The 26,913-nt window shown below is 40.4% G+C and overlaps 1 protein-coding gene across 2 annotated transcripts in view; it reads right to left on the bottom strand.

Moving 5' to 3' along the window:
• Positions 1–26,913, bottom strand: part of ARHGEF28 (Rho guanine nucleotide exchange factor 28) — a 311,689-nt gene that overhangs the window by 105,944 nt on the left and 178,832 nt on the right. The window contains exons 1-3 of one of the 2 annotated variants that reach the window (XM_067730989.1): positions 26,370–26,879; positions 7,704–7,825; positions 3,776–4,056 (exon numbers count right to left, since the gene is read on the bottom strand). In XM_067730989.1, coding sequence (XP_067587090.1) covers positions 3,776–4,056; positions 7,704–7,825; positions 26,370–26,454 — 488 coding nt within the window. In that variant the 5' untranslated portion in view covers positions 26,455–26,879. Of the gene's footprint in view, positions 1–3,775; positions 4,057–7,703; positions 7,826–26,369; positions 26,880–26,913 lie in introns of those variants that run through there. The other variant, XM_067730988.1, reaches the window with a different exon arrangement.

The raw sequence follows: 26,913 nt of genomic DNA, 5'->3' as shown, positions 1-26,913 counted from the left end.
AGAGACGTGCAAAGATCTCATCCCAGAGCTGGTGTCAAGAAATGGGTCAGGCACGAGTCAAGTGAGGTTCCAAATATGTCACATTCAATTATCATTTTTAGAGATTTAAAAAAATGATTCCCATGAAACTTACATGTCAGAAACAGGTGGTGATTCTGCTTATCTACTGCTTTTCTTTCCTCATTTAACTTTGATAACCATAAAATTAAAAGGCAAGAATTTGACCTTGCACATTCCTGGCTCCTTCCATCCATCTACATTTTAAACCATTCAAACTTTGAGGCTGAGGGCTTCCACAGGCATGTTAATGCACAGTGCATTTTTAAATGTGTTTTTTCTTTGGTTGTTACAATTCTGGAGTTAAAATTTTAATAACAACATAATAAACCATCTTGATTTTGAAACACAAAGAAACAGACTTCAAATTTGGTTATTTTCCTTAAAAAACCATAGGCTATTTAATGGTCACTGAATCTCAACTTAATAAATTATATGGCATTTGGAACAGAGATCCTACCATATATGTCTCTAATCCAAATACTCAGACTCATCTCTAATCCTTGAGCTATTTCAGGGTCCCTCCTGGGCACCAGCAAACCCAGCAGTAAAGGCCGTGATCGTCACAACTGAGGATTTCCAACGTGGGGTTTTCTCCTTGGAGAACTCATTGAGGGCCTCCACCTTGACCTTGAGGAGGAGAGGACAAATTGGAGGTGGACTTCACACTTTAATTCAACTCCTAAAGATGGTGGAGAGCATAAAGTTATTTCTCATTAAAAAAAAAAAACTAAAGCTTAGTTAAGAAAACCTTTCTGGTAAATGCTGATGTGTTGAGTATTACAGTAATGTAACTACAAGTATTTTAAGGTGCTATGTAGGTTCTTTAGTTCAGTGATGATCAGAAAGAGACCCGGGGTGGGCGTGGAGGGGAGATTTGCTGATGTCTTGTGCCTCTGCATTTGTCTTTCAACTTGTGATCGCCACACTAATGAAAATTAGTTCAAATGGTTGGCTGCCTACGAGAATATCGTGTTTTAACACAAGCCTTTCCAGTTATATACAGCATTTCTCCATCACTATGAATGCACCCTAGAAGTATTTTATTTTATTCTTTGTAGTATATTTTAAAACATTCCTTTTTCTATTCATTCAAACTGGGCTACTATTTTCCTTTGTTAAGCTATTAAACTAAGATATTTGGTATCAAATAATATTATTTAGAATAATAATATTCTTCAGGATTACCTCTAGGTTTCTCATTTTATAACCATTTTTCAAAACCCCATTAGTAGGATATGAAATAGATTCAATAGGTTGTGACCAGCATTTTCTTTTCAAATAGTATAGAATAGAAAAAAGCAGAATATATAAAATAACATGTGGAATGTAACATTTGTTTAAATTTTATGTGTGTGTGTGAGGGGAAGGTTCATGGTATTACAAGGATTTCTTTTTAAAACGAAAAAGAAATTCTTTTTTCCTTTCAAGAATTCTTTGTAAGACAAAAAAGGTTTAAAAAATGTAAGTTTTAAAACAAACACTTGTCTTTTGTCACCAAATTTTTGTTACATAATTTTTAAAAATAAATGTTGCATTGCTTATTCTCCCCTCAGTTTTTATTGTGAGCCCCAAAATTTCTCCTTCATGAGAAGTTCCCAGCCTCTGGGAATAAATTCACTTATTAATGAACTGGGTGCATTTCACTTTGGGTTCATTATCAATTGTTCCTTGTCTTCCACCATGACACCCACTGAAGGGAGGATCCCACGGCCATGCCAGGGCCAAGATGGAGCTTTCTGGGGAACTCAAGTCCTTTCTCCTCACGCCTTTATTTTTCAGAGGAGATGGAATGTACAGGAGGTAAATTCAGAAGGGACCATTTTCTCATAAGACATCATCCTCCTCTCCTTATTCCCTCCCCCCACACCTGAGCTATGACATTTTTACAGAGGCTTCAAATTACCTTTACTCAAACTGGACAGTTTTTCTTATATTCAAATCCATCTGCAGCAGTGAGATGTTTAAATGTCCCAGAGAAGACCATGATCAGAAGATACAATTTAGATATCCTGTGAATATTTGCATATGCAGTACAGAGAGCCCATCTGTGGCTTTTCTTCCTTTTCGCTAGAGAAGCTCCTATAAAGAGCTTATTCACCTCTTGAGATCTGGGTCACAAACTCAACAGATCTTAAAGATCCTGCCAGAATGCATTAATCACATGGTTCAATCTGTCTCTGCAGAGCTCTGGAGAATCTTGCCTTGACCGTCAGCCTCTTGTCCCAAGCAGATTTGTGGAGAGCCCAAAATGTCCCATCAGTTCAATTTGCAGCCATGACCATGCAAGTATCTTTAAAACCATAATTCACACAATAAAAATCTAGAGAAAACCTTTTATTATTTATGCACCAGACATTACTCTTGGTACCGATATCTGCTAAACTTTTATAACCTCAAGTTATTGTATATCAGTGCAAAGTGGAGCCCAGTGATTGGCACCCAGTGACTGCTGCTTCCCCTCCCTTTCACTCCTTTCTGATTAAGCCTCTGTAGAATATTCATTCAGATAAATATTTATATACACACACGTGTGTGCATTCTATTTTCATTTTGATTCATAATTTTATGTGTAAAACTAGACATATAATCAGAGGTCTAAGGCATGAGGAGAAAACAAGCTATTTCCTAAGGAAAGTAGAGAGAAGGATAAAACGAAATCAGTAAAAATGGGCCTATTCCCTAAAGAAAACAGACAACAGTACGAATGGATAAGACGTGAATACAAAGGTACAGGGTCACTCACACACACACACACACACACACACACACACATATATAAATATGTACAGTCATATCCTATACAATAAAACTATTGTTTTAGTGACATTTTTACACATACAAGAAACAGTGTAAGGTAAATATAAGTTACAGAGCATAAAAATAAAACAAACACCCATGAGCCCACTCAACTTGAAACGAACATTGGCCACACCATTGTTTTATTCCTTCTCATTCTCTACATTGCCTACTCAATGTTACAACTATCTTAAATTTGGGGATTTTTATCCTCTTCATTCTCATTTGTGATTTCCTTATTGCTTAAGCACATTATACATGCCCTATATTAACAGATTGTTTGCTTTTGCATTTTATAAAAGTGAAATCTAACTGAAGTATTTTGTGGCTCCTTTTTTGTTCCACTTCATGTTTCTAAGTTGCATATGATTATGCATATAGATGTAGTCGTAGTTAATTCATATTCACTATAGTACGGTATTACATTGTGTAACTATAGTGTAATTTATCTATTCATTCCCCACCATTTGGTCTATTTCCTACTGCAATAAACAGTCTTACATATGTCTCTTAGGACACAGAAGTAAAACTGCTGGGTCATAACATATATGCGTATCCAACTTTATAAGGAAATGCCAAAGTGTTTTCCAAAGTTATTATACAATTTTCACTCCTGTGAACTGTACACAGGAGTTTCTATTGCATGCATTTTCACCAAAATATGGTGTTACACTTTTAAAATTTCTGCTTATCTAGTAAGTATTAAATGGTATCTCGTGGTTTTCCTCTTTTATATTTTTATCACTTTTCTTATGTATCTTACTTTCAAGTCGAGGAATATAAGAACCTAAAAGGGGGCAAATTTTGATGTAGAAATAAAAATGGTGGGGACAATAACAATAAGAAAATAGAATTTTCTAAGTCCTGCTAAAAGGTTCTTTGATTTTCTACATTTTCCCTCTAGAATGTAGTACCTTACCTTCTTTTCTTTAGATGACTTTGTTCCTTTTCAAATCCATGAAGACCAAAAGAAAGATTCAAACTGGAAGCATATGAACTAGATGGTGACATCAAAGACGGCTGGGTTTCGGTGTGAGATGGGACTTCTGTGTTCTCATTTGGGGGGTACGTGCCAGCGCTGGTCTCAGTAGGAAGGATGGGCTTGCTGTTCTGAGGCCCCAGAGTAGAGCCCATGGATTCAAGGCAAGTGTTTTCAGTGATTCCCTCTATATTAATATAGTTAATATCCAAATCACCAACCTGGTAGTTGAAAGAAAAATAGTTGCTGAGCAAAGAATAAAGTTTTCATAATTTAAAAACCTTCCAGCTTATTTATCCTTTTTTGTTTGTTCTTGTTTTGCTTTATGTAAGCAGAGAATTCTTACATGATATATTTTTGTTCACATGGTTGCTATCCCATAATTCACAAAAGGAAGAAGACTGAGCATTTTATAAACTTTATTACAAAACCAGAAACTGACTACGCTTTTAGCATTTTATGAACCACTGACTCAAAAGAGGGGAAATGTTTTAAATACCTGAGAGAAAAACTAAAGAGTAGGCATTTTAGCTTATAAAATAGTTTATAGGAATCTGGGTAACTTAAGTTAGTGGTGGTCACATAAATCTGAGTCTCCCAAACAAAAAGAAAACCAAATAAAGCTACGTAAGACATATGGATTTAGCATAACTAGAAGACAGACAATGCCCCAAACTTTAAATTACCTGTAAATAATAAACATCAAATCTCAGCAAGAAACCTGTCATACACTTGCCATAAGCCTTTGCATAGAGTAAGGGCAGTCTGGAAAAATCTGCATGGTAGGGAGAGCAGGGAGCTAGTGCAGGGCCTAAGACTGATCTAAAATCATCACCAGGAAGAGAAAGTACAGCTTCCTCTGGACCGTGTGAAAAAAAAAAAGTCCCGGTTGATCAAAGCGCTTGCTCTACGGAAGGGGCTTAAAAGTACTGGTGATCTGAGGTGGTGGTCATCAAAAGGCATCACTTCTGGGGGAGAAGACAGTAAAAACGAAGAGAGTAACGCCATTTAGAAATAAGACATTGAAGGGGAAAAGAAGCAAAGGGGGACATGCAGGGCCCTAAATCAACCACCATCATAATAATAATTTACTAAGGCAAAAACAATCAAGGAATGCTAGTGAGTGAGAGTCAAATCAGTAACTGGATATGTACAAAGACTCAAACTAACTCCTCACAAGATACACAATATTTTTTTTTAAAAAATAGTAATTTTACTGAAAAGAAACTTGGTAGATCAAAGATATCACCAGTAATGGGACAAATTATTGTCATGTGCCTCCTGATACAATGCACTGAGAAGAACATGACATCACCTCTGTAATATTCCTGCCAATCACACATAACCTGAATCTAATCATAAGGAAATATAAGTCAAACCAAAATTAAAGGACAGTATAGCAAAAAACAAAATAAGAAAACAAACAACAACCTGGTCTGTATTCTTCAAAACTATCAATGTCATAAAAGACAAAGACTAAGGAACTGTCCCAGCTTAAAGGAGACTAAAGAGACACAACAACTAAATGCAAGATATGTTATTGAATTTTCTTTTGCTACAAGGAACATTATTGGGACAATTGACTAAAATTGAATAAGGTCTGTAGACAGCTAATAGTACTGTGTCAATGATGATTTCCTGATTTTGGTAACCATATGTGCTTAAGTAAGAGAATATCCATGCTTTTAGGAAAATACACCATGAAAGATTGAGGGGTAACGGGGCACCATATTTTCAATTTACTCCCAAATGTTTACTATTTATATATATATCATAAGCATTTGCATGTACATACACACAACACATACTTAGAATAATAGAGTAAAATATGGTAAAATTTGGAGTTTTTTTGATAAAGAGTATACAGGGATTCTTTGTACTGAATTATGCAGGCTTGAAATGATGTCCAAATTAATGTTTTTTCAAAGTAGTTTACCTGACAGAGTAATTTTCAAAGTAGTTTTTGTCATGTGAGTTTCCTCATTAGATAGGCTGATAACCTTGAAAATTTACGGAAAACATCATAAACAAGCTAGCAATCTTTTCAGGCTTCCGTGCCAGGTTGAAGGAGATGAAGAAAATTAGATAAAATTCTTTCCAGATATTGCTAGAAATTATTTTTGATATGCAGATTTTGGACTCGTCATTTTGTCCTTGCTATTCAAATGGACACAGGAACAGTAAAAGAAATGATGTAACTATACTACACCGATATAGTGAACTTTGTGATTTGTATCCAGATTTTGAGTTTTGTTTTCATGGCACAAATTCAGCAATCCTCTTCCTCATTTCAGTTTATCAATCAGGCTGTTCGTACTCTCTTTAAATGTATGATTCACATTATTAAAGCAATACTTCTCTCACTCAAAGTATTTCCAGACAGAAATTGTATCCTAACTTCATCTTTGGTTTGGGAAGTTTTGCAATTTTAATGTATTTTAGAACATATAAAAACACAGTTTGCCTCCACATAATGTCCAGTCAAGTATAATTTTAGCTACTTGAAGTAAATGGAAGTGCTGTAGTATTCACTGAGGTTCAGAACGAAAAAAAAAAAAAAAATATATATATATATATATATGTATATGGACTCAAATGTATTTCATTTAAACGCTGAGAAAATATGGCAACAGAATAAAACCATTAAAATCAGAATGTGGCTAGAGCAGAGTAAGTCCAATTACCTTGTATCTTCAAAGACTGTCCCCAGAACTCCCACTTTGTCCTAAACTCTGTGTCTCTCCTAGATTTCTATAACTAGGGCTGACATTCAGCTGCTTTATACCAAAAAAAACTATACCAGTTATTTACAGCTGATGTCCATTCTGATTTATTGGTTCTTCTGTCGTTTTGAATATCATTCCAATCTATGCCATTTATACTAGGCATTTAATGTAACAATGTTTCAAAACCCAAAGGAAAAAGCAAAGACATTCAACCAATGGGCTGAACTTGAGACCTACTAGGCAGGAAAAAAGTTTATATCAGAGAAAACATCAGTAAGTAATAGGGTTCAATAATATGCACACTAACAATAACAACAACAAAGGGTAAAACAGATTATTGCTCAATGAACATCTATATAGTGTTTCTTATGTAGGGATTAGGTTTTAAAGCCAGGGGGTAAAGCAGAAATTGTGTGCTGTCAGAATTACTCTTGAAACTCCCCTAAGTCTCTCATAAATTAGGGCGTGCAGAAATTTTCAGATCTATAACTAACCTTTAATTTTTATAAATATTAAAATTTGAGGATCACTGAGCTAGAGAAAAGATCAAAGAATAAATCCATATGTAGATGCACATTCAAACCATCCGCCTGTATGAGTTTTAACTCACAAATCTCTATCAGGGAATGGGTGGAGAACTCTAAAGGGTTCCAGCTTCCCTACAACATGACACCATTCTGTTTTAATATTAAGGCTCTATAACCTAAGTACACGTTAACAGGTGTGTTGTGAGGATTAAGCAAGTAATTTGTGTGACAGCTTCACGTGGGGCTGACATCAAGCTCTGGCTCTCAGTGTTTGCTGGATTTGAATATGAATACTGCTTCATCAGGTCGGAGAAGAAACTGGTCTCCCAAATGTCCTTTCCAGTTTTGGCCTCATGGATGAGCCCTCACACTCGTCTCCTTGAACGGTGTCCTAAGACTCCTCCCACAGTGCTTCTCGGTGGGAGCTACGGTGTGCTGTGTTCTGAAGGAAGGACCTACACTAAATGCTCATATGGCGAGATTTCACAGCAACATCACCTGGGCTGCGCTCAGGCGGAAATTTTCAGAGGAACACAGCGATGCGGAATGTATTTCTCACATGCTCAGGTTTTGAAAAGAGGGCAGATCCCCCTAGTAACATCACTCACACCTTACCTGATCTATCACCATGCAGTTAGCATAGACTTCATCACCGCCATTCAGCATGTCAGAAAGCCGGCCAGCAGCAAGGAACGTTGGGGGATGCTTGGATTTTTTGAGGACATCAAAGGAACGATCTAGAGGAAAAATGAAAACAGGACAAATAAAGTAGTAGGAATTTATTTTACACTTAAGCTTTACCTTCTTAATCAAACCACAAGAAAAAAATCAAGATGGCATTTTGCTGTCTTCACATATTAAGATCAACACTGCAAATGAATAGTTCTAGATAAACGAATATGTGCCCATTTCAAGCAGTATTTATCCAATCATGAGAGATGCACATAAAAATCAATTAGGTTTTTAGCCTTCAATTCCTAACACTAAACTAAAACTCGTTTCACTTAATAATGTGGAAGCATTAGTGATCATACTGTGAGCCTCGGACTCCATTGAAGTGTTCAGACTCCAGACCCTTTACTCAAGGACCCAAGATAGGACACAGTCTAGCAGTTCATTGCCTGCTGAATATGCATAATCTCATTCAGAAAGAGTTTTGCTCCTATTTCAACTACAGAAATGTTTTTGCTTGCTTCCCACGTTCTCAGGTTTGTTCCAAATAGATGAAGTTGCTCAAAGTTGAGTCCCAGAGAGTTGAGATGCTACTGTATTTGTGGGGAACATAAAGTTGAAGGTAATAAAACACAGTCGAGCCAGAATGCCTCATTTCTTGTGACTCGGGCTAACTTACTTGATCTCCAAATACCTTTACAGAGTTTTCTCATCCGTAAAAGCAGATAATTATTATGCTTTCTTCATAGTGCAGTTATAAGGATTAAATGAGTTCAGATATGCAAAGCACTTAACACATGCCTAGCACTCAGCAACTGCTCAATAAATAGTCACTATTATATTTTATGTTTTGTTATTATTAATGGTGATTTTACTGTTTTCAGTGTGAGGTATAAGGTTATTAATACTAATCATAGTATATTATACTAATAAGAGATTCTTAATATCTGTAAATGACTTTACTAGGGTAGACTGAAAGTTATATCCATAGCAAACGTCACCCTCACTGACATTCCAGTACGTTTTCTTGAGTAGGTACAAAAGGGATAGTGTTACGTCTGTTCCATCAGAAATGGCACTAATCCTACCACCTGTCTTATTTATGTCATGACTTAAAATCCAGGTAAGCCTGTGGGAATGAGTCAAGAAATGGAAAAACATTAATAACTGTTGCGCTAGTGTAACAGGAGTAAAAAACTCTATTCTTTCCTGGAAAGTCCTAGATGACATTATAAAATTTACATACAAATATGTATGAGCCAAATGGCCCAGGCCTCAGATTCTACATCTAAGTATACCTCTTCTCCACAGAACAGTCAAGTGAGATTTAATTAAGCTTCTTGAGGAAATATACAATGTAAAAGGAAAACATTGTTTATAGTGTCTCGTTTTATCAATTTATTTAAATAGTTAGCAATATAACATACATAGCCCATAAATACTTCATAAGTATAATTTTTATGATCAATTACTATATATTTTCATTCTAATTACAAAAAATAAAAGCATGTTCTAAAAGGTATAAATCAAGAATCTGACAAGCCCAATGTGTTCTGAAGAAAATACTTGCTCATTTATCATTTTCCAGCATGTTTGAAAAACAATCATAAATAACTCAACATTGCCCTCTGAACTGTAATTAATCCAGCTTAACTGCTCTACAACATCTTAAGTTCACAGACTATAAAACAGCTGGCTTGGGAGGTTGGTTGTGCCCCTTTTTAACCATTTTGATCATGGCTAAATTAAGACTTCATTGAGAACTAGACCATCTTAAGAACTAACAATATACTCAACAAAACAATTGCAAACATTTGATGGATTTTAAGAACATAGAACTAGGGCTTCCCTGGTGGCACAGTGGTTGAGAGTCCGCCTGCCGATGCAGGGGACACAGGTTTGTGCCCCGGTCCGGGAAGATCCCACATGCCGCGGAGCGGCTGGGCCCGTGAGCCATTGCCGCTGAACCTGCACGTCCGGAGCCTGTGCTCCGCGACAGGAGAGGCCACAACAGTGAGAGGCCCGCGTACGGCAAAAAAAAAAAAAAAAAGAACACAGAACTAAATGAAATATTACTCCAAATTTTCTGGCACCAGTGAATGCATTGGCCAGTTACCCAATATCCAAGTTCTTAATTACCAAGAGAGCAAGTTCTGTGTTCAGCACTGACCCTCATATCTCCAGGATGAGCAGGACGACGAACTACTTCCTTTTTCACATACACAGGTAAAAGTCACTCGGATTCAACTTTTTCTTCCACAAACAAATCTACCTAGCCCAATATAGCAGATCAGAATCTATAAGGAGATCATACACAAGCAGTTAAATAAACTTAGAGATGGTAGAGTTACTTGGACCAAGTTGGGGTCTAATTTTTTTTCTGCATGATTAATTTGATCAGTGTTTTAGAAAATGATGGAATTTTTTTACAAAGACCTATAATCTCTTATCTGTGATTTTGAAATCTAGATATCTCTGAAAATCAAAACTTTTTTCTTAAGTTTGGTTCAAAAATATATTTGTTGGCCTGACCTGAACTCACATGGGGCCCTGGAGAATCCCTATTTATCCCACTTGGTATGAACATTCATACATTTTGTTACAGAAATACTACCATGCTAGATGACGGCACTGCCCTAGTGTATACTATGCAAGTCATATCATACATAAGCACTATGCCAATAAGATCTGAAAATTCTGAATTCCAAAACAAATGTGGTCCCAAGAGTTTCAAAGAAGAGACTGTAGATCTCTATAAAATTAACCATAGCAGATATTAGACCAGTATTTCCCAAGATTTTGTTATTCCTCTACCAAATTCAGTTTTGCCATATCTATAGATCACCCCTATATTATATTCTCTAGTAGTTTTTAGATTGACTCACCATTTTCCTTTGAAAAAAAATTAATTTTCATAGAAATACCTTATTCTCACTGTAAACAGAAAGCCAGTATTTCCTGTCAAAAGCAGAAGGGAATTATACATACTAAAACAAGGGAACACAAAACAGTAAACTACATTCTGACTAAACACAGTTTCGTCTCAAAGCTGAAAGTCTACAGGGCCTTTTCTCTGTCATAAAGGAAGAGTCTGAAGGATTTGAGAGGTGTTAAAGAGGCGATGGTGCCAACTGACTTCCTCCTTGAATCAGAAGGTCAAAAGAAAATGGAAAAGGAAATACCTGCCTTACTATGTGACTCAATGTCATCTAGTGTTAGGCTGGGACACCATCTCCAAGATCAACAATGCCCAGAAGAATTCACCCTACACTTTGGATAACTTGCCTAGACCCTGTCCTCATCCTGTTACTTAGGTAATGACAGGAAGTCTTGTTGGGGGAGGACACAACTGTACAAAATCTTAAGATAGTAGTGAGAAGGGAAAATCTTCCTTTTCTCTAGATCTGTCATCCCAAACCTGCCATGTAGATTTTCTGAGTCACTCATTGTAACTATTTATAAAACTGGCCCCCAAATCTTGTGCAGTGTAACTCTCTGGAGCATCCATAGCTTCCACTTGCCAAAAGGCACCGAAAAATAATAGGATCTAAAAGTGAACACAGACCAGCAACCAAAAGGTGACACAGACTTACTAGACTTCCACTCCTTTATTAACTTCAACATTAGTCACTGCAAATAACGGGCTTCAAACCAGCAGAATAAGATTTATTGTGGAAAGAAAGTAAGTCTCAAAAAGTACCTTCAAATAAACATCAGCTACGTATATTAAAGTGGTTAATGCTCTACTGTGCTTCAGCGCAAACAAAAAGCACAACGGTTTCATTAAAAAAAATAAAACTGATCTTTTCAAGAGTTTCAAGATATAGGATTTCATTACTTCCATATGTAACCATTTAGTAGCAAATTAAGTGAAAAAGTATTGCCCCCCCGCCCCAAAAAAATGTCCTTCAGGTGTTTCGTCAACGACCATATAGAATTAATTTGCAATAAAAAAATCAGCTCTTTGTCTTAAAGGAATGCTGTTTTGTAAATAGTTTGTCTTAGCAAAAAGCTAAGCAAAATCTAATCTTACAGTTTTGTTGATAGTATGAATTTTTAATATTTGGTAAACCCATATTTCAGACATGGTAAAAAAGTAACTAAAACTCAACTCCCATCCAGTAGCTGTCAATTTTAAATTAGTGAAGAGCAATGTATTGCAGTAATTGAGAGAAAGGGTCCTGGAATGCTTGGATTCAAAGCGCTATTCCACCCTCTATTAGCTTGGGTGACTTTGGGCAAGTTACCTAACCTCTCTGTACCTCCATTACCTGATCTATAAAATAGGAATGATAATACTTCTCTCTCATAGAATTGTTGTATGGATTAAATTGTTTAACGTTTTAAGTGATTAGAACACAATCTGACACAAAGAAGGATTTTAATCTGACGCAAAGTAAGCACTATGTAAATTCGTGCTATTATTATACAAGTAAATGAGGTTGTATAGTTTTGATACTTTCATGTAGTTTTGCTTCTTAAAAAAAAAAGATTTCAACTTTGGTTATAACTTTTCACATTTAAAATTAACCCCAGGCAACTGGAATGCACAAAACATTCCATTTACTACACGAAGAGCTTTTAAAACGTTTTCACTCTTATTTCAGACTCAGCTAATGTTAAGAAACTTTGAAAAGTCCATCCTGAACAAAGTCACCAAAAAACAAAGCCAACCTGCCCATAAAATTTACCTCCAAGGATGTAAGGATGAGATCCTTACGAAATGGGAGAGATGATAAGAGTGGGACGAACAAAGCATAAAGTCAGACAATCAGAGACAGCATTTCTCAAGAACAAAGGGAATATTTCAGAAACTACGACGTTCTAACATGATGAAGTGGACTCCGGCCAGGTTCTCCCTGCAGAATGCTTAGAGGATAAACAGTAACTCCGAGGGGATTCCCCATCTCTCCCCCCTCCCATTATTCTCACTGCTCTGTAATGTGATATATGGAACTCTACAGGGACTCCCTGAAGGAGAAATTTTCATTCGCATTTCCTTGCTATAATAGACGCTCTAGTTAGGTGACACAAGAGAGACAACTGAAAGTAAATACATTTCACCCAGAGAACGAAGGAGAATTAGTACTAGTAAGGAGGACAGGGAAAGGCAGATGCCTCCCCGTTCTCTGACATTTACACCTATCCCAACTCTGGCAGGAAACAGTTAATAGCAGCGACCAGCCTACGGCCTCTGCAACCTGATTTCTAATGAAATCCAACTCTCCCTCAAGAAGCTAAGGGAAAACGTGGCCTACTTGCCTGGTTATGTAAGAGACCCACACCCAGACATAAACAAACGCGGCTAAGGCGGCCTTCTGCAAACCTGTTGCTGACCTGGTTTGGTCCACTCTGGGTGCCAAGCTCTCACTGTGAAAGGCAGGAAAGGGCCTCTCAGTTCAGATCTCTCTTGTGTGTACGTGTGTCCCTTTCTCTCTTTCATTCATTCAGTTTTGTTTTAAACCTAGAATGACTAACCACCACAAAAACAGGTAAGGCTGACTTTAGAGTTCAATTCCCAGCACTGCACTGAACCCACGCCCATCACGGTCACCACTGCCCCTCCTATTACAGAATCTGGTAGTCAGTTCTCAGGCCTCATGCCTCATGTGACCTACAGCAGCCTTCGATACAGATGATCGCCCTTTTGCCCCTTTGTCTCTCTCTCTCTTCCTGCCTTTCCTTCTCAGTCTTCCTAGACTTCTAGATTTGGCAAGTTGCAGTGCTCCAGGGTTAATCCTCAAGCGTCTTTTCTTTCTCTCTGCACTCATTCCCCGGGTCATCTGAAAACGTGGCATCACGTACCATAATATAATGATGACTCCCAAATTTTCACCTCCAGCCCAGCCCTCTCCCCTGAATACAACTGTCTCCTTGGTATCTCCACTGAGCTGTGCAGAAGCCAGGTTAAGCACAACAGGTGTCAAACACAACTCTCCGTTTTCCCTCCTACACTGGCTCCTCTCAATAAATAGCAACTCTTGGAGTTGCCCTGACTGTTCTCTCTCACAACTGAATAGATGCAGAACCTGACCTTTCCTCATCACCTCCACTACCACCCAGGGCACACCACCACCACCTTCCTGCCAAGACTATTACAAGGTACTGTCTCCTCACCGGTCACCTTGCATCTGCTCCTCTGTCCTAGTCTCCACGGCGTAGACAACGCACTCCTTTCACAGAGGAAATCAAGTCATGCCATCCTCTGCACAATTCTCCAGTGGCTTCCCACCTCACCCTGAGTCAAAGCCAAGCTTTAGCACAACCTACAGAGCCTAAGTGAACTTGCCTGGGCCCCCATTCCAATATTGGGGGGAGTTTCCCACACACTCAAGCAATCCTTGGACACCAGCTGAGCGTCCTACAGCTCAACTCTGACACTACCTACCCGGAGACAGCATCAGATTCCACGGGTTAAGCGTTCAATCCTACAAGCTGCCCACCGCCCCCCACCAACTTCAGATGTCAGTTGCAGGTTCAGGTTGTTACCTGTGCTTCTGACTGGCTGCAGATTGGAGGTTACCACAAGCCCCTCCTTGGACTTCAGACTTCAGTCACCAGTACTTCTGATCAACTGGCTGAAACTCCGAGGTTCCCACAACTTCTTCCCCGGCTTTGATTAATCTGCTAGACCGACTCAGAGACCTCAAATAAACATTTTATTTACCAGATCACCAGCTTATTCTAAAAGGATCTAACTCAGAAACAGCCAGATGGAAGAAGTATACAGGGCAAGGTACTGGGAAAGATCGATGAGCTTCTACGCCCTCTCCTAGCAGGCCAGTCCCCCAGCACTTCCACGTGTTCACCAACTGGAAGCTCCCCAAACCCAGTCCATTTGGGGTTTTGCGGGGGCTCCATTAAATAGGCATGATTGATTAAATCTTAGCCATTGGTGATTGAACTCAATCTTCAGCCCCCATCCTTTTTGGTCGAAAGTCACCTCACTAACATAACAAAAGCACCTGTATCACTTTTAGCACTTGGGACATTCTAAGAATGAAGACCAAATATTATTATTATTATTTTTTTAGACAGTAGGTTCTTATTACAAATATTATTTCTTATTATAACCAAAATATCTCAATTACATAACCTGCCCCTCCTCCACCCTCAACCAACCTCTCTGAAGTCTGCTGCCTATTTTCCTCTTTCCAAGTTGGCCTTGCTGTTCTGTGCCTCAGGCCATTTACACCTGCTGTTCTACCGGGACTGCTTTTCTCCTGGATCCTCAGATGCCTTGCTCCTTCCCTTACTTTCTTCAGCTCTCTACTCAAATGTTATCAAAGAGGCTCTCCCTGACCATTATATATATCTATCAAATAGCAACCCCCTAAGCCCTGTCTTATTTTCTCCTACACCATATAACATCACCTAGCATATTATGCATTTATTGTGTATTGTCTGATTCCTTCTACTAGAATGTAACCTCCAGGAGAAGAACGACTTTGAAGGCTTTGTTCACTCCCCCAGTGCCTAGAACCAGGTCAGGTACGTAGTAGATACTCAATAAATATTCTTCAAAGGAGTGAATACTTTCTCATTAAGAACACAAACTTTGTACCAGGTAAAACTAAGAAACTATCCTCTTCTGGTCTAGTAAACTTTCCTCCAATTCTGAAGGTTTTCTTGTTGCCCAGCTGTTCTTGTGCTACTTCAGGCTGTGACGGGAGTGTCACTTTCTTATTTCTCTCATTCATTCGCCCATTTACTCATTCATTCTATTTTTCAACACTTACTGAGTGTCTACTGACTACCAGTCACTATGCTACCTGGCCCTCAGCCTCCATCTCTGACATCCTCAAATTACAGTCATTATGGACGATCCCCCAGGAGGTCCCCTGCCAAGACTCCAATCACGAGGCTGTCCTCCTTCTCTGGGCTCTTCTTGCCTGTTACCTCTGTGTTTTGTACTGTGTTGTCTACCACATTTCAGTGATGAGGGTTTCATTTTGCCCCTGCTGTTAGAACAAGTAACGTTCCTGGTTGGTGTCTGAGCTGAAAACAGAATCTCCCATCGGGCAAACCACCACACAGATGCTAAGCACTTCCTGTGTGACACCATCTGACACACCCTCTGTAGCAGTAGCCCAGGAATATTACTTCTTAATCTCTTTATAAAATAGCAGGTAGGTTACTTTTAAAGGAATAATGGGATGATCAGGCCGATTTGCAAAGTAAAGGTACTGGAAGAAGATGATCAGGAAAAAAAAAGGGAAAGAGTAGAAGCAAACTATTAGGTACTTGAAGAGTAAGCATCTATTGGACACCTGTACCATACTGGGTACTTATACTGGTTAATATTACTATTATAGCTATCACAAATATAGCACATCCTATGAGCCCGGCACTGTATGATTTTTATATATTAACTCGGTTGATTTCCAAAACAACCCAATAAAAGCTGTACTATTTGTTATTTCCATTTTGCAGATTAGGAAACTCTGGTGCTATTTTATTAACTTCCCAAGGTCACATTACTAGTAAACGGCAGCTCCAGATAGGCAGGTACTCTGCTAGGTAGTTCAAAGTACTTTATTTAATAATGGGAGTTACTGAGTATCCTATTTTGAGCCAAAGAAAATGGTATTTGAGCAACGCCTGGTATTTTCCCATTAGGAGGTTTCATTAATCGGTTACAGTGTGACTTGTGCCTCGGTGTATTCGTTCACTTCCTGGGCCTGTGCTATCTGCCCCTGGAGATCTACTGCCAGAATATGACTGCAACAGAAAATACACGACGTCATCTGGGTTACCCACACAACAATACGCAAGACAACCAGGGAAAAACTGGGAAGATACACTAAGATGTTATCTGCTATCTCTAGGCGACGGAGCACAGGTGGTTTTTACTTTCAACACTTTACTGTCTGTAATTTCTACATTTCTAATAACCATTTTAACAACTAAAATAAGGGGAAAAAAACAAGTCATGGTTTAAAAACTTGCCTCCTATTGTCAAAGAACGGCTGTAGGGGCTCATGCAAAACAGGTTATCAGTAAATAACCGTATCAGATAATACACATGTAAACATATTAGCTGGAAATGTTTTACCCAAGAGTACCTAGTATTGTTTTTGCTCATCTGCTAACCTTACTCTCCAAAACCACAGGAGGTATTATTATGTTCATTTTGTAGATAAGAAAGTTCTGGTCCAAGGAGGGTGATCACGCTCAGACGTTATTAACTGATAGAAGCAGAACGCAACACAGCGCTGACAGAGACATCCTTTCTCGTTGCAGCTCACTACCTCCCAATTTCCCAAATTCAAATAGCACTTTGCCAAATTCTGAAATGTACAGATAGTCCCTTCTCCCCATGGTCCGAGTGTGCTCTAGAGGAAAGAACAAACCTGCCCTCACAAAAGAAAATGCACATTGTCAGGGTACACTGTCATTTCTCTTCTTGCCTATTCTTCCTGTACAATTCCCCTAGGATTTTCCTGATATCAGTCTTGGCCTGGAACATCTCTTGGCCTTACTCTTCTAAGCTGGACTTTACAAAGGAGATCCATCCAAATTCCAAGATTAGCCTCAGCTCAGGAATTTCCTGTGTAAGCTAATGTTACTCAGAAGACTTTAGCTCACACCAAGATGTGTCTGGGAGAACCCAGGGAACCTTTGTCTACCAAACTACAGTGGCTCGAACGTGGATCCAAATGTCCAATTCACGCTCAGAACTCAACTCACCCTCCTAGGATCCTGTAAAAAGAGGAAAGTAAGCCGTGGGATGAGATCAGGCCTCTCAGCCAGCCCTGTTCACAACAGTAACAGCTGAGGACCAAGTGAACGGACTCCAGAAGGGCTGGGTGTGAGCGCTGTTTCTCCAGTTCTCTTCCTCAGATCCGCAGTTTAAAACTCCTTTGAAACAAGAAGTTACAACTTGGCACTCTAAAATCAGATCCTAAAAGAAGTCCTTTCTGCTGTTTTGAGAGACCTAATTATCAAAAATATTGAAGAAGAAAACAAGCCTTTTCCCTCATAATACACTGGAGGCACCGAGGGAGGTGGGCAAAGAGAAGGAAGAGAGGGAAAGAAAATACAGGCTCAGAGAACAGCTACAATTTTCTCCCAACCCTTTCCAGGTCCTCATTCCTAATTATAGTAGCACAAAGTAGCCTTCAAGAGGACATATGTTTATGTTTGAGAAAGGAGGACTCAAATACGTAAACTTTCTTCTGCCCTTGCTACCCCCAAGCTATCAAGGAGATGTTCAGTCATGTGTGGTGTGTATGTAGACGTTGGTGTGATTCGATTTAATCAGCAATTCCTTTCCTTCTTGATGCAGTTCTCCAAAGCCTGCAGCCAATTCGTCTACAGAAAGGAAAAACGGGCAAGCTGAGGGGAAAGAAACTAACACGTTATACAAACACCAGGACAGAAGTGAAAGACTTCAGAGAAAGTGGCAGAACGTGGACAAGACCACTTCAGGTGACTGTAGACAAAATATATGGGCAAACTGATGAGGCAGTGCTTCTGTATGCTATCATCACAAGAAACCCTATGAGTAATTCGAATCCTGCATAACCTTACGGAAAGACACAGGCACATTAATATGATTGTGCCTACTTCAAAAGTCACCAGGAGCTCCAATTCTCCTGCACCTAGCCCTAGAGCCATGTGTTTTGCCCCCCTTAATATCCCCCAAAGTAACTGAGTTCTACTGCAGACAAGGAACTCCACCAGCACAATAGAGACTTCTCCACTGAAATGTAAATTCTTTCTTTTTCTTTTTTTTTTGAGGTATAATTGACACATAACATTAGTTTCAGATGTACGACATAATGGTTCAATACTCGTATATGCTGCGAAATGATCACAGTAAGTCTGGTTAACATCCATCACCACATAGAGTTACAATTTTTTTTTTCTTGTGATGAGAACTTTTAAAATCTACTCTGTTAGCAGCTTTCAAATACCTTTCACTTATTTTGGGTGAAAGAATATTTTGAATTAGTGAACACGTGAATAGTGGCAAGCACTGCCTGGCACAGCTGCAAATTGTTCTGCCTTTCTCCTCCTCGACTTCTGGTTGGTTCCTGAATACTGTTTCATTAGCCTGAGCAACTTTGGGCAGGTTAGCATGAATGAGAGCTGGATAGGAGATTTGTTACAATTCCTAACCAGGGCTTTCCATTGGCAGGGGCAACGGAGACCAAAGGCACAAGACCCGTGGTTTCTCTGCCCGCAGGGAACAGTGTGAGATAGGTTGGGGGCTACTCTGGGGGTGGCCTGGCTTTTCTCCCTTCCATTCGGGACTCTGAGGGAGGTCACCTTGCAGGCTGCCCCACCCCATCACAAGGAGAACCACCACCAGGCATCCTCGGTGAGAGAGCAAGGGCAAGCAGCAGGGCCAGGGCAGGCATTCCTGGGCTGTTCCCAGTTGCCTGAGAGGTGAGAACGGATCCTCAATATCACACAGGCCTCTGAGAAGAACAGGAAGTGACTGAGATGAGTCCTCATGGCCGACCACAGGCCCACCATGGTGCAGAGGAAAGGGCCCCGTACCAGATGTTCTTAGGGAAGCGTGTCAGCCAGAGGCAGAGATTCCAAGGTCTCTGTAGTGTAAGAGCCAAGGTGAGGCCAACTCAGTGAAGGAGAGTCCTGGGTCCCGACCAACACCGGGGAGAGGATCCAGCTGCAGGACTGTGGTCACAGATGCCAGAACACTTAAAAAAACAATGGTGCCTCAGGGAAGAGCTCAGGTCAGCAGATCTGCAGCAGAGACCAGGAGGACCCTGGGGCCTCCTCCACACTACCACCAACTTACCCCCAACCCTCAACAGGAAATCACATTCAATGCCAGCCTGGCAAGAAAGGAGGAAGAGGAGGAGGAAGAAATCTGAGAGAGTAGATATTTTCCTTAAAAAGACTGAGCAGTTACCAAAAATGAATATTTTCATTATTGCATCGGACCAAGTTTTCTATGTTAGACTAAAATATACCCTTTCCTGTCCTCACTGTCTAGAGGGTAGGACTTCATAAGAAAGATCAGATCTATTATAGATAAAATAGAGAAATAAAGGCAAAATGAAAAGCATCTGAGTGTAGTGTAGTAAAATTTTCACTACTTACTGCCTGCTTTCTGTGATCCAGCTATTGGAGATGTGAAAACAGGTCAGCTAGGCTCCACCTTCAAGGAATTCAGTGTCTTAGGGGTGAGGGACACTAAATAATAGTTGTGATACAGTAATGTGAGGGCTGTTATCAAAATATACATGAGCCAGAGTGGCACAAAGGAGAGAACGATGAACTCAAGGGAATTCACGGGAGGCTTCCAGAAAAAGGATCCTCGAGCTGCATCTTAAAGGGCAAGTTAGAGATTTCTAGTTGGAAGAGGGAGAAATAGTCACCTGAACTTGCTAAACAAAAAGTGAAAGGGGGAGGGGAAAGATTCACTGAAGCCATGTGAGGGCAACTCCAAAACTGAAGGAATTTGATATCCAAGCCTTGAGAGGGGGGCATCTTGGCAGCAACAGGCCCCCAAGGACTAGAACGAGGACCCTACCACAAGACTGCTTCTCTTTACACGTGAGCAGTATTTCCTCCTACTACAGACGGCTTTCTCCCAGCTAACGGTTTCCATTCCCACCCTTCCAGCGCTGCTACCCGAGAAGGAAGATATCACCTTCCAAATTCCAGTTTGAAGAATACCAAGGAAACACACTGATTTACCAAGTTGAGATCATGTGCCCACCCTGGGACAACAGCTGTGTCCAGGCAGGAGGAGTGTTGCGATCGGGCTACCTGGGTGGGACGCCCACCCCACTGCATCCAGGAAGGCAAGGTCATATGAGAAGGTGGCAGCGTCATTTGGACCCATGGCCAGAGCAGCGGAGGGGCCGCCCGCTAAAGAATGTGTGTGCTGTTCAGTGAAGGGCAAGAGAATGTGAGGCAGACAAAACCAACTCTCCAGGCCAAGTTAACATCTGGCCCCTTTCTACGTTTCCATGCCCCATGAATCAACAGCACACAAGCCCGGGCTATCGTCCATCACCTTGATACACTCTATGTATGCCTGACTCTGCCCATTTGCTTGGAAGGACAGTCTATTAAAACCCCACCAGTTCACCCCAGGCTATTGAAATGACATCCCTTTCATGATGCCCTCAACATGAACTGGTCTCTTCACCTTGAACTTTGACAGTAATTTGTCCTGAGCTCCCCTATTGGACTTATCACATTCTGCCTTAATTAATATATCTGAATAAACAACCATTGGTCCTTCCCCAAAACCAGAGTGGTAGGCAGGAATCTCTTGAACATGGGGTGATAAATTAGAATAGTGCCTCCTTGCCACTGACAGGAATTAATGCAGAAATGCATCTTGCCTAAGAATTTGAACTAACTCAAAATAAAGGGAAAAAGTCAGTTTCAAATATGTAGCTATGTGGTTTGGCAACAGGCTTGTAACGGGCCTCCTCTCCCAGGCTGACAAAGGTAGGCCTCCTGGCAGAGTCTGAAATTGAAACTGCTCCACGTGAGGTTATCTGTCTTCATTGTGAGTCAACGAAACCTTAGTAGGTTATGTCACCTTTAGGAAAATGTTTCTCTTCCTTAAGAAGGATTTCTGTAGTGACTTACTCCTCCTATGGTATTCAGGCATCCTTTGGGGAATTTCTAGATGGGATACATACATGCACATGAAACTGTGTATGTATTTAATAAAACTTCTTGAAAGAAAGGAAGGGAGGGAGGGAGGGCAGGAAACAGGAAGAAAACAAGTTAGTCCATGAGACAAAAGTAACTCACTTCTAAAAATTATTAAACCTTCTGAAATGTCATCATACCTTTAATACGTACCAGGTCAGGGATTATTTTTCAGATTGGGCACCTGCTCTCCAAACACTAAATGAGCTCATGAGATAGACCAAGACAGTGGTCTCATGATTCTTATCTCCATTCCCAGCACACTCACTCTCGCGGACTTTATCTTTCTCTGTCTGGGACAAACCTGGGAAGCTTCCAGGATACACTGGAACCTCTCCCATACCATCCTTTTCTCAGTTCATCCTGCCTCTTCTGCCCCTCACCCGACTATCCAATGCTCCAGTCATCCATTCATCTCTTCCCTCACAAGCCAACGATGTGTGTCAGTACTAGATACTATGTGTGTGGATGTAACAAGACATAGGAATAGCACTAACATTTTACTTCCCCAGTGTCCACTGCCACCTCTATTCCTAGTCCAAGATGCACAGGACAGGGAGAAGCTACGATGGTGAGATACAGTGGCACCTTTTGAATATAAGACAGCTACCCAGGGCTTCCCTGGTGGCGCAGTGGTTGAGGGTCCGCCTGCCGATGCAGGCGACACGGGTTCGTGCCCCGGTCCGGGAAGATCCCACATGCCGCGGAGCGGCTGGGCCCGTGAGCCATGGCCGCTGGGCCTGCGCGTCCCGAGCCTGTGCTCCGCAACAGGAGAGGCCACGGCAGTGAGAGGCCCGCGTACCGCAAAAAAAAAAAAAAAAAAGACAGCTACCCATTGAATTCACCATCCCTTACCTCTACTAAGAGGGGGTGAAACACACTGGGAAGAACAAAACCTTTAAAGTCAAGGACTATGTCCTGTTGCAGGTCTGGCTCTGCATTTATTGGCCCTGATCTTGGGCAACTCATTTCTCTGAGCCTCAGAGCCCCAAACTAATAAATGAAGATGACACCTGACATACAGGTCTTTTATAAGATAACACATATGAAAACCACCTTGTGTACAACGAATGAATGCCATTCACCTTATTTTACCATGCTTTCTGTTCCCTGTATTTCTTGGTATGGACTTGGACATAACTTTAAAACTCTTTAAACCTCAGTTTCCTCAACTGTAAAACAGGGATGGTATCTTGAGTTATTTTGAGAATCAAATGTTATAAGTATAAAGTACCTACCACAGCTTAGTAAACAATGGTTATTATGATTAATAGAGCAGTACATACCTGCGAGTTATTTTGACTATGACTACAGAAAGTTTGGTCCTAGCTAAGCTCTTCAAGGTTGTTCAGTTTCCAAATAGGCATCGCCTCTTGCATCAGCAAAAAAAAAAGCAGTCTTTCACATTTGTGTCATTACAGAGGCATATGATGGATATGAGCTGGAGTAGGAGAGAATGAGACACACGGCATAAGTGGATGAAAGGCACAAAGAGAAGAAGAGCTCAACACTTTCTGGGACCTGATGATTCATACTAAAAATGCATTTTAAAGACAACAATTATGGGGAACTTAGGTGAAGTCCAATCCCTATATTTTAAAATTTTTCATTAGTAAATATTAAATGTCTTCATTGACTCTCCTACTGAAACCAACAAAACAAAAATCCAGGCATTCCTGGAGTCCTTGAAGTGGACAGTCGTGGATTCTGGCCCACACCAATCATTAACCACTCAGTTTCCAGTACAGCCTGTCCTGGGCTGCCCACAATATGACAAAGGGCAACTTTGAGATCCCAGGAATACATTTTGGGTAGTTTGGTTTTAACTGCTTTCACCCTCTGCTTACATCACATTCCCCTCTAGACACCAGTCACTTCCAAAGGCGTTGCTTTTAAGTTAGATCTTTTTCTCTTTCCTTCTGAGGGAATAAGGATAAGAAAGTAGTAGATGTGGTTTTTAGTTAACATATAAGTATTGATGGGTTTCAAGAAAGTAGTAGATGTGGTTTTTAGTTAATATATAAGTATTGATGGGTTTCTGCTAATCCAATTTTCCTCTTATTACCAAACCCTCTAAGTTTTCACCTCTCGAAACAAACCAGTAATGTGTATGTGTGTCTATCAAAGAACAGTGATAATAAGGCAGGAGGGGATATTAAAAGAAAGAGAATACTAACAAGGAGGATCAGGACACAAAAAAGAAGAGAGGATAAAAAATATTTCTGAGCAAAAATGAAAGGTTTGCTAATAAGCCAGAAGTCCCAAGCCCTCAACACCCCTTCACGATTTCCCAGGAGACCAGAACCCACATCCTGAGAATGATGTCGGTGATGATTAGAAGGAAGGAAAGACTAAGGAAGAAACTCAAGCCACCTTAGTTTTAAAGACTGACAGAATAAGGGACAAGAGACCACAGCTTTTCACAACCTAACCACGGAACTGAAAAAAATCAGGTTCCTTGGTGTTTCTTCTACTATATGAAGGTGGAACATTCTGTATCCTGGGAGAGGTAGGATCCATTCCAAATGCTTAAGGTCCCTGTAAGCAGGGACAGTATCCGTCTGGTTCACTATTTCGTCCCACCCTCTAGGAAGCACCTGGCACTCTGGACATGCTCGCTGAACACTCAAATGATTCCTCATCACTTCACTTCTTTGGGCCCCATCATACTCACCTATAAAATGCGGTGGTTGGGCCCGGTCATTTCTAAGGCCCTTTTGGCTGCAATGTCTATGGTTCTGGGATTCCATCCAGCTGACATTACAGTGTGACCAAACCCACCCTTCACACCTAGGTCGTCATCACTTAACAGACAAAGGAAGCATGGGACACAGTCTGACCATCCCCAGCTCTCTGCTACCAATCTTAGTTTCACTTGTCCTTTGTTTATTAGTGGCAAATAGTTAATCATTTTCAAATCCCAGGTACCTGCTTTCACTTGAATTGAGTTTAGTTTATACATGGCTATGGTATGACTTTCTGCTGTAGTTCAAACTGGCTGCGCTCCAGCTTTGGATTTCAAAGGAGAATGTGATTAACGCATTCCCTACAGCTCCACTGGACTCTCAAGGTTCTCCACTGGCCTCCTAATCATTAATCCCACATCTCTCCAGGCTGTTAGGCTACCTAACGAGGCCTCCCTACAACATAGGCATCCAATCTGCTAGCCAGGCAATAGAAACACAAAACTATATAAAGCAGGTTATGCCCCAAATTTAACTGGATGAGAATTAGCACAAAGATTTAGCAGTCTTACAGAACTGCTACCTGCCCTCAAGAATTTCTCCATGTACAAGAACTAATAATATTCACTCTAAGCAATTAAGGACTTCGTGTATCTCCCCTCTCAGAAGTCATTTAAAAGTTTTTAAAAAATTATTTGGAAACAATTTCAAACTTCCAGAAAAGTTGAAAGAATAAGAATAGCACAACGGACACCAATACATCCTCTTTACCCAGATTTACCTATTGTTAACATTTTACTCCATTTTCCATCTGAGTCTGAGCTTGCTTTCACATGCACACATTTGTGCGCCCTATAGATCCTCCCCTCCCCCCGAAACAATTAATGGTAAGCTGCATTTATATCATGGCCCTTTACCCCCAAAGAAGAAGCAATTACATTTTAAAATAGAATATAAGGAAAGTAGAATGTTGTACAAATGTGTTAAGTCCCCAGTGATAGAATTTCAAGAATGGCAATGAATAGCGTGGGAGATTTGCTCAGGGCGAGGCTTTCTACTATCCCTAGAGAGTCAACCCACTGTATTCCTGGAATCAGCCTTGATCCCAGCCAAGAGCAAACACACACGCATGCGTGTGCGCGCACACACACACACACCTCCATTTTATTTTAGAAGGAAAAAGAAGCCTTGAAATGAAACAGGTACAGTGACGACCACCAGCTTCCATTTTTCTCCAGGTAAAGCACAGGGTGATACGGTTGGTCATTCTGTTCTCAAGAGAGAATTCTGCTCCCCCAGGACAAAGCTACAGAGGCGGCCCACTTTCAGAAACACCTGTTCTGCTTATAAGCTCACAAAAATGTTTCTGTTGGAACTAAAAACATAACCACATAAAGTCCCTCTACAACACAAGAAAGGGCTACTCACTACCTTTCTAGTTTTGATAAACAGAAGGCAACAATCACCATCTGCTGGGGATGGTGCACCAGATACTCAGGGAACCTCCGCTGTTCCCTAACACCAACTTGTCCCTTGGTTTCCAAGACCTGCACCACAAGAGTGGGTTGCAGGTGAGGGGGAATAAGCAGCGTGAAGCCACTCCATTATTATCACGCTGCAAATAAATAGCTCTTCTGCCTTTGGCAGTAAAGCGTTTTGCATACTTGGTAATTACCGTTAATAAACTTTTTAATATGTGATTGCGTCCCCTGGAGAAATAGAGGCTTTCTTATTGAAATTACTTTCTTAAAATCCCTTCCTTAGAGCATCTACAAAATCAAGAAAGTAGAGTAGAAAAGAAAGAATTTTGTTAGGTATAAAAAAATTTTTTTAATTAGCACACACTTGAAAACTAAAACACAAATGCAGCGGACACCCGGTACTAAGCGCACGCATAGTTCTCTGCACACCCCACAAAGACCAGACACATTTAAATCAACAAGACACTTTATTGTCAAGGTAACACCAAGGTAACTGAGCAAATGAATCCGAAACATTTACCTTGTACTAAACTCCCCCCTCTTTTTTTTTTAAAGGAATAGCGCATGCACAATACAGCACAAAGGAAGATTTAAAGTGAAAGGAACACAAGAAGGATGAGTAGGTTTACCTTAGAAGTCTATCTATAAAATATTTATATTATAAGAGTTTTATAAAGACATGTATAAACATGCACTTATCAGAAAGAGTCTTGCAAAGCAACGAGGAAAAGAAAGGTAAGAACAGGAAGATGCCTGGTTTGGCTCTGGGGGTAGTAAAAGATCGCGCGATCTACCTTGTTTGGACGCCCTCCGTCGAATCTTCATTTTGGGGAAGGAAGGCCACGAGTAGTTAAAAGGTGAGTCCGAGTCAGAATCCATCTTTTTGTCTTGATGAAATCAACAGATTCAACAGCAGAGACTCAGGAAGAACTCGGACATCCCCAGCCAGGAGGTGAGTCTCCCGTGTGATGTAAAAGGAAGGAATGGGGCTGGGTGAAAGCTGCGAACACCGGGAGGGAGAGGCAATAAATGTTTTGCTTCCTTCAGGCGTTCAGGCATGTAGACCAAGAAGGAGGCTATAAATATGCAAGTCAAACTGGGAAAGTAAAAGGAGGCGAGCACAGCAGCTCAGAGTGGTACTGGTACACCGCAGTCCAGTTATTCAAAAGGTCACTGGGAGCAAATGAATCATTAACTCTCTTCTCGTTTGCTGGAAATGGAAATGAAGAAAAAAGGTAACTGCGAATTGAAAGAGAGCCGCCTGAGACTGAAGAAAACCCTCCCAATGCAGACGCCTGTTTTGGTCGGGAGCTAGAGGATCATTTCTCAGAAAAGCCA

This window comes from Pseudorca crassidens, chromosome 3, assembly GCF_039906515.1.
Source record: "Pseudorca crassidens isolate mPseCra1 chromosome 3, mPseCra1.hap1, whole genome shotgun sequence".
Classification (NCBI taxonomy): Eukaryota; Metazoa; Chordata; class Mammalia; order Artiodactyla; family Delphinidae; genus Pseudorca; species Pseudorca crassidens.
The sequence above is the reverse complement of the archived record's forward strand: the minus strand, read 5'-3'. Positions and strand labels throughout refer to the sequence as shown.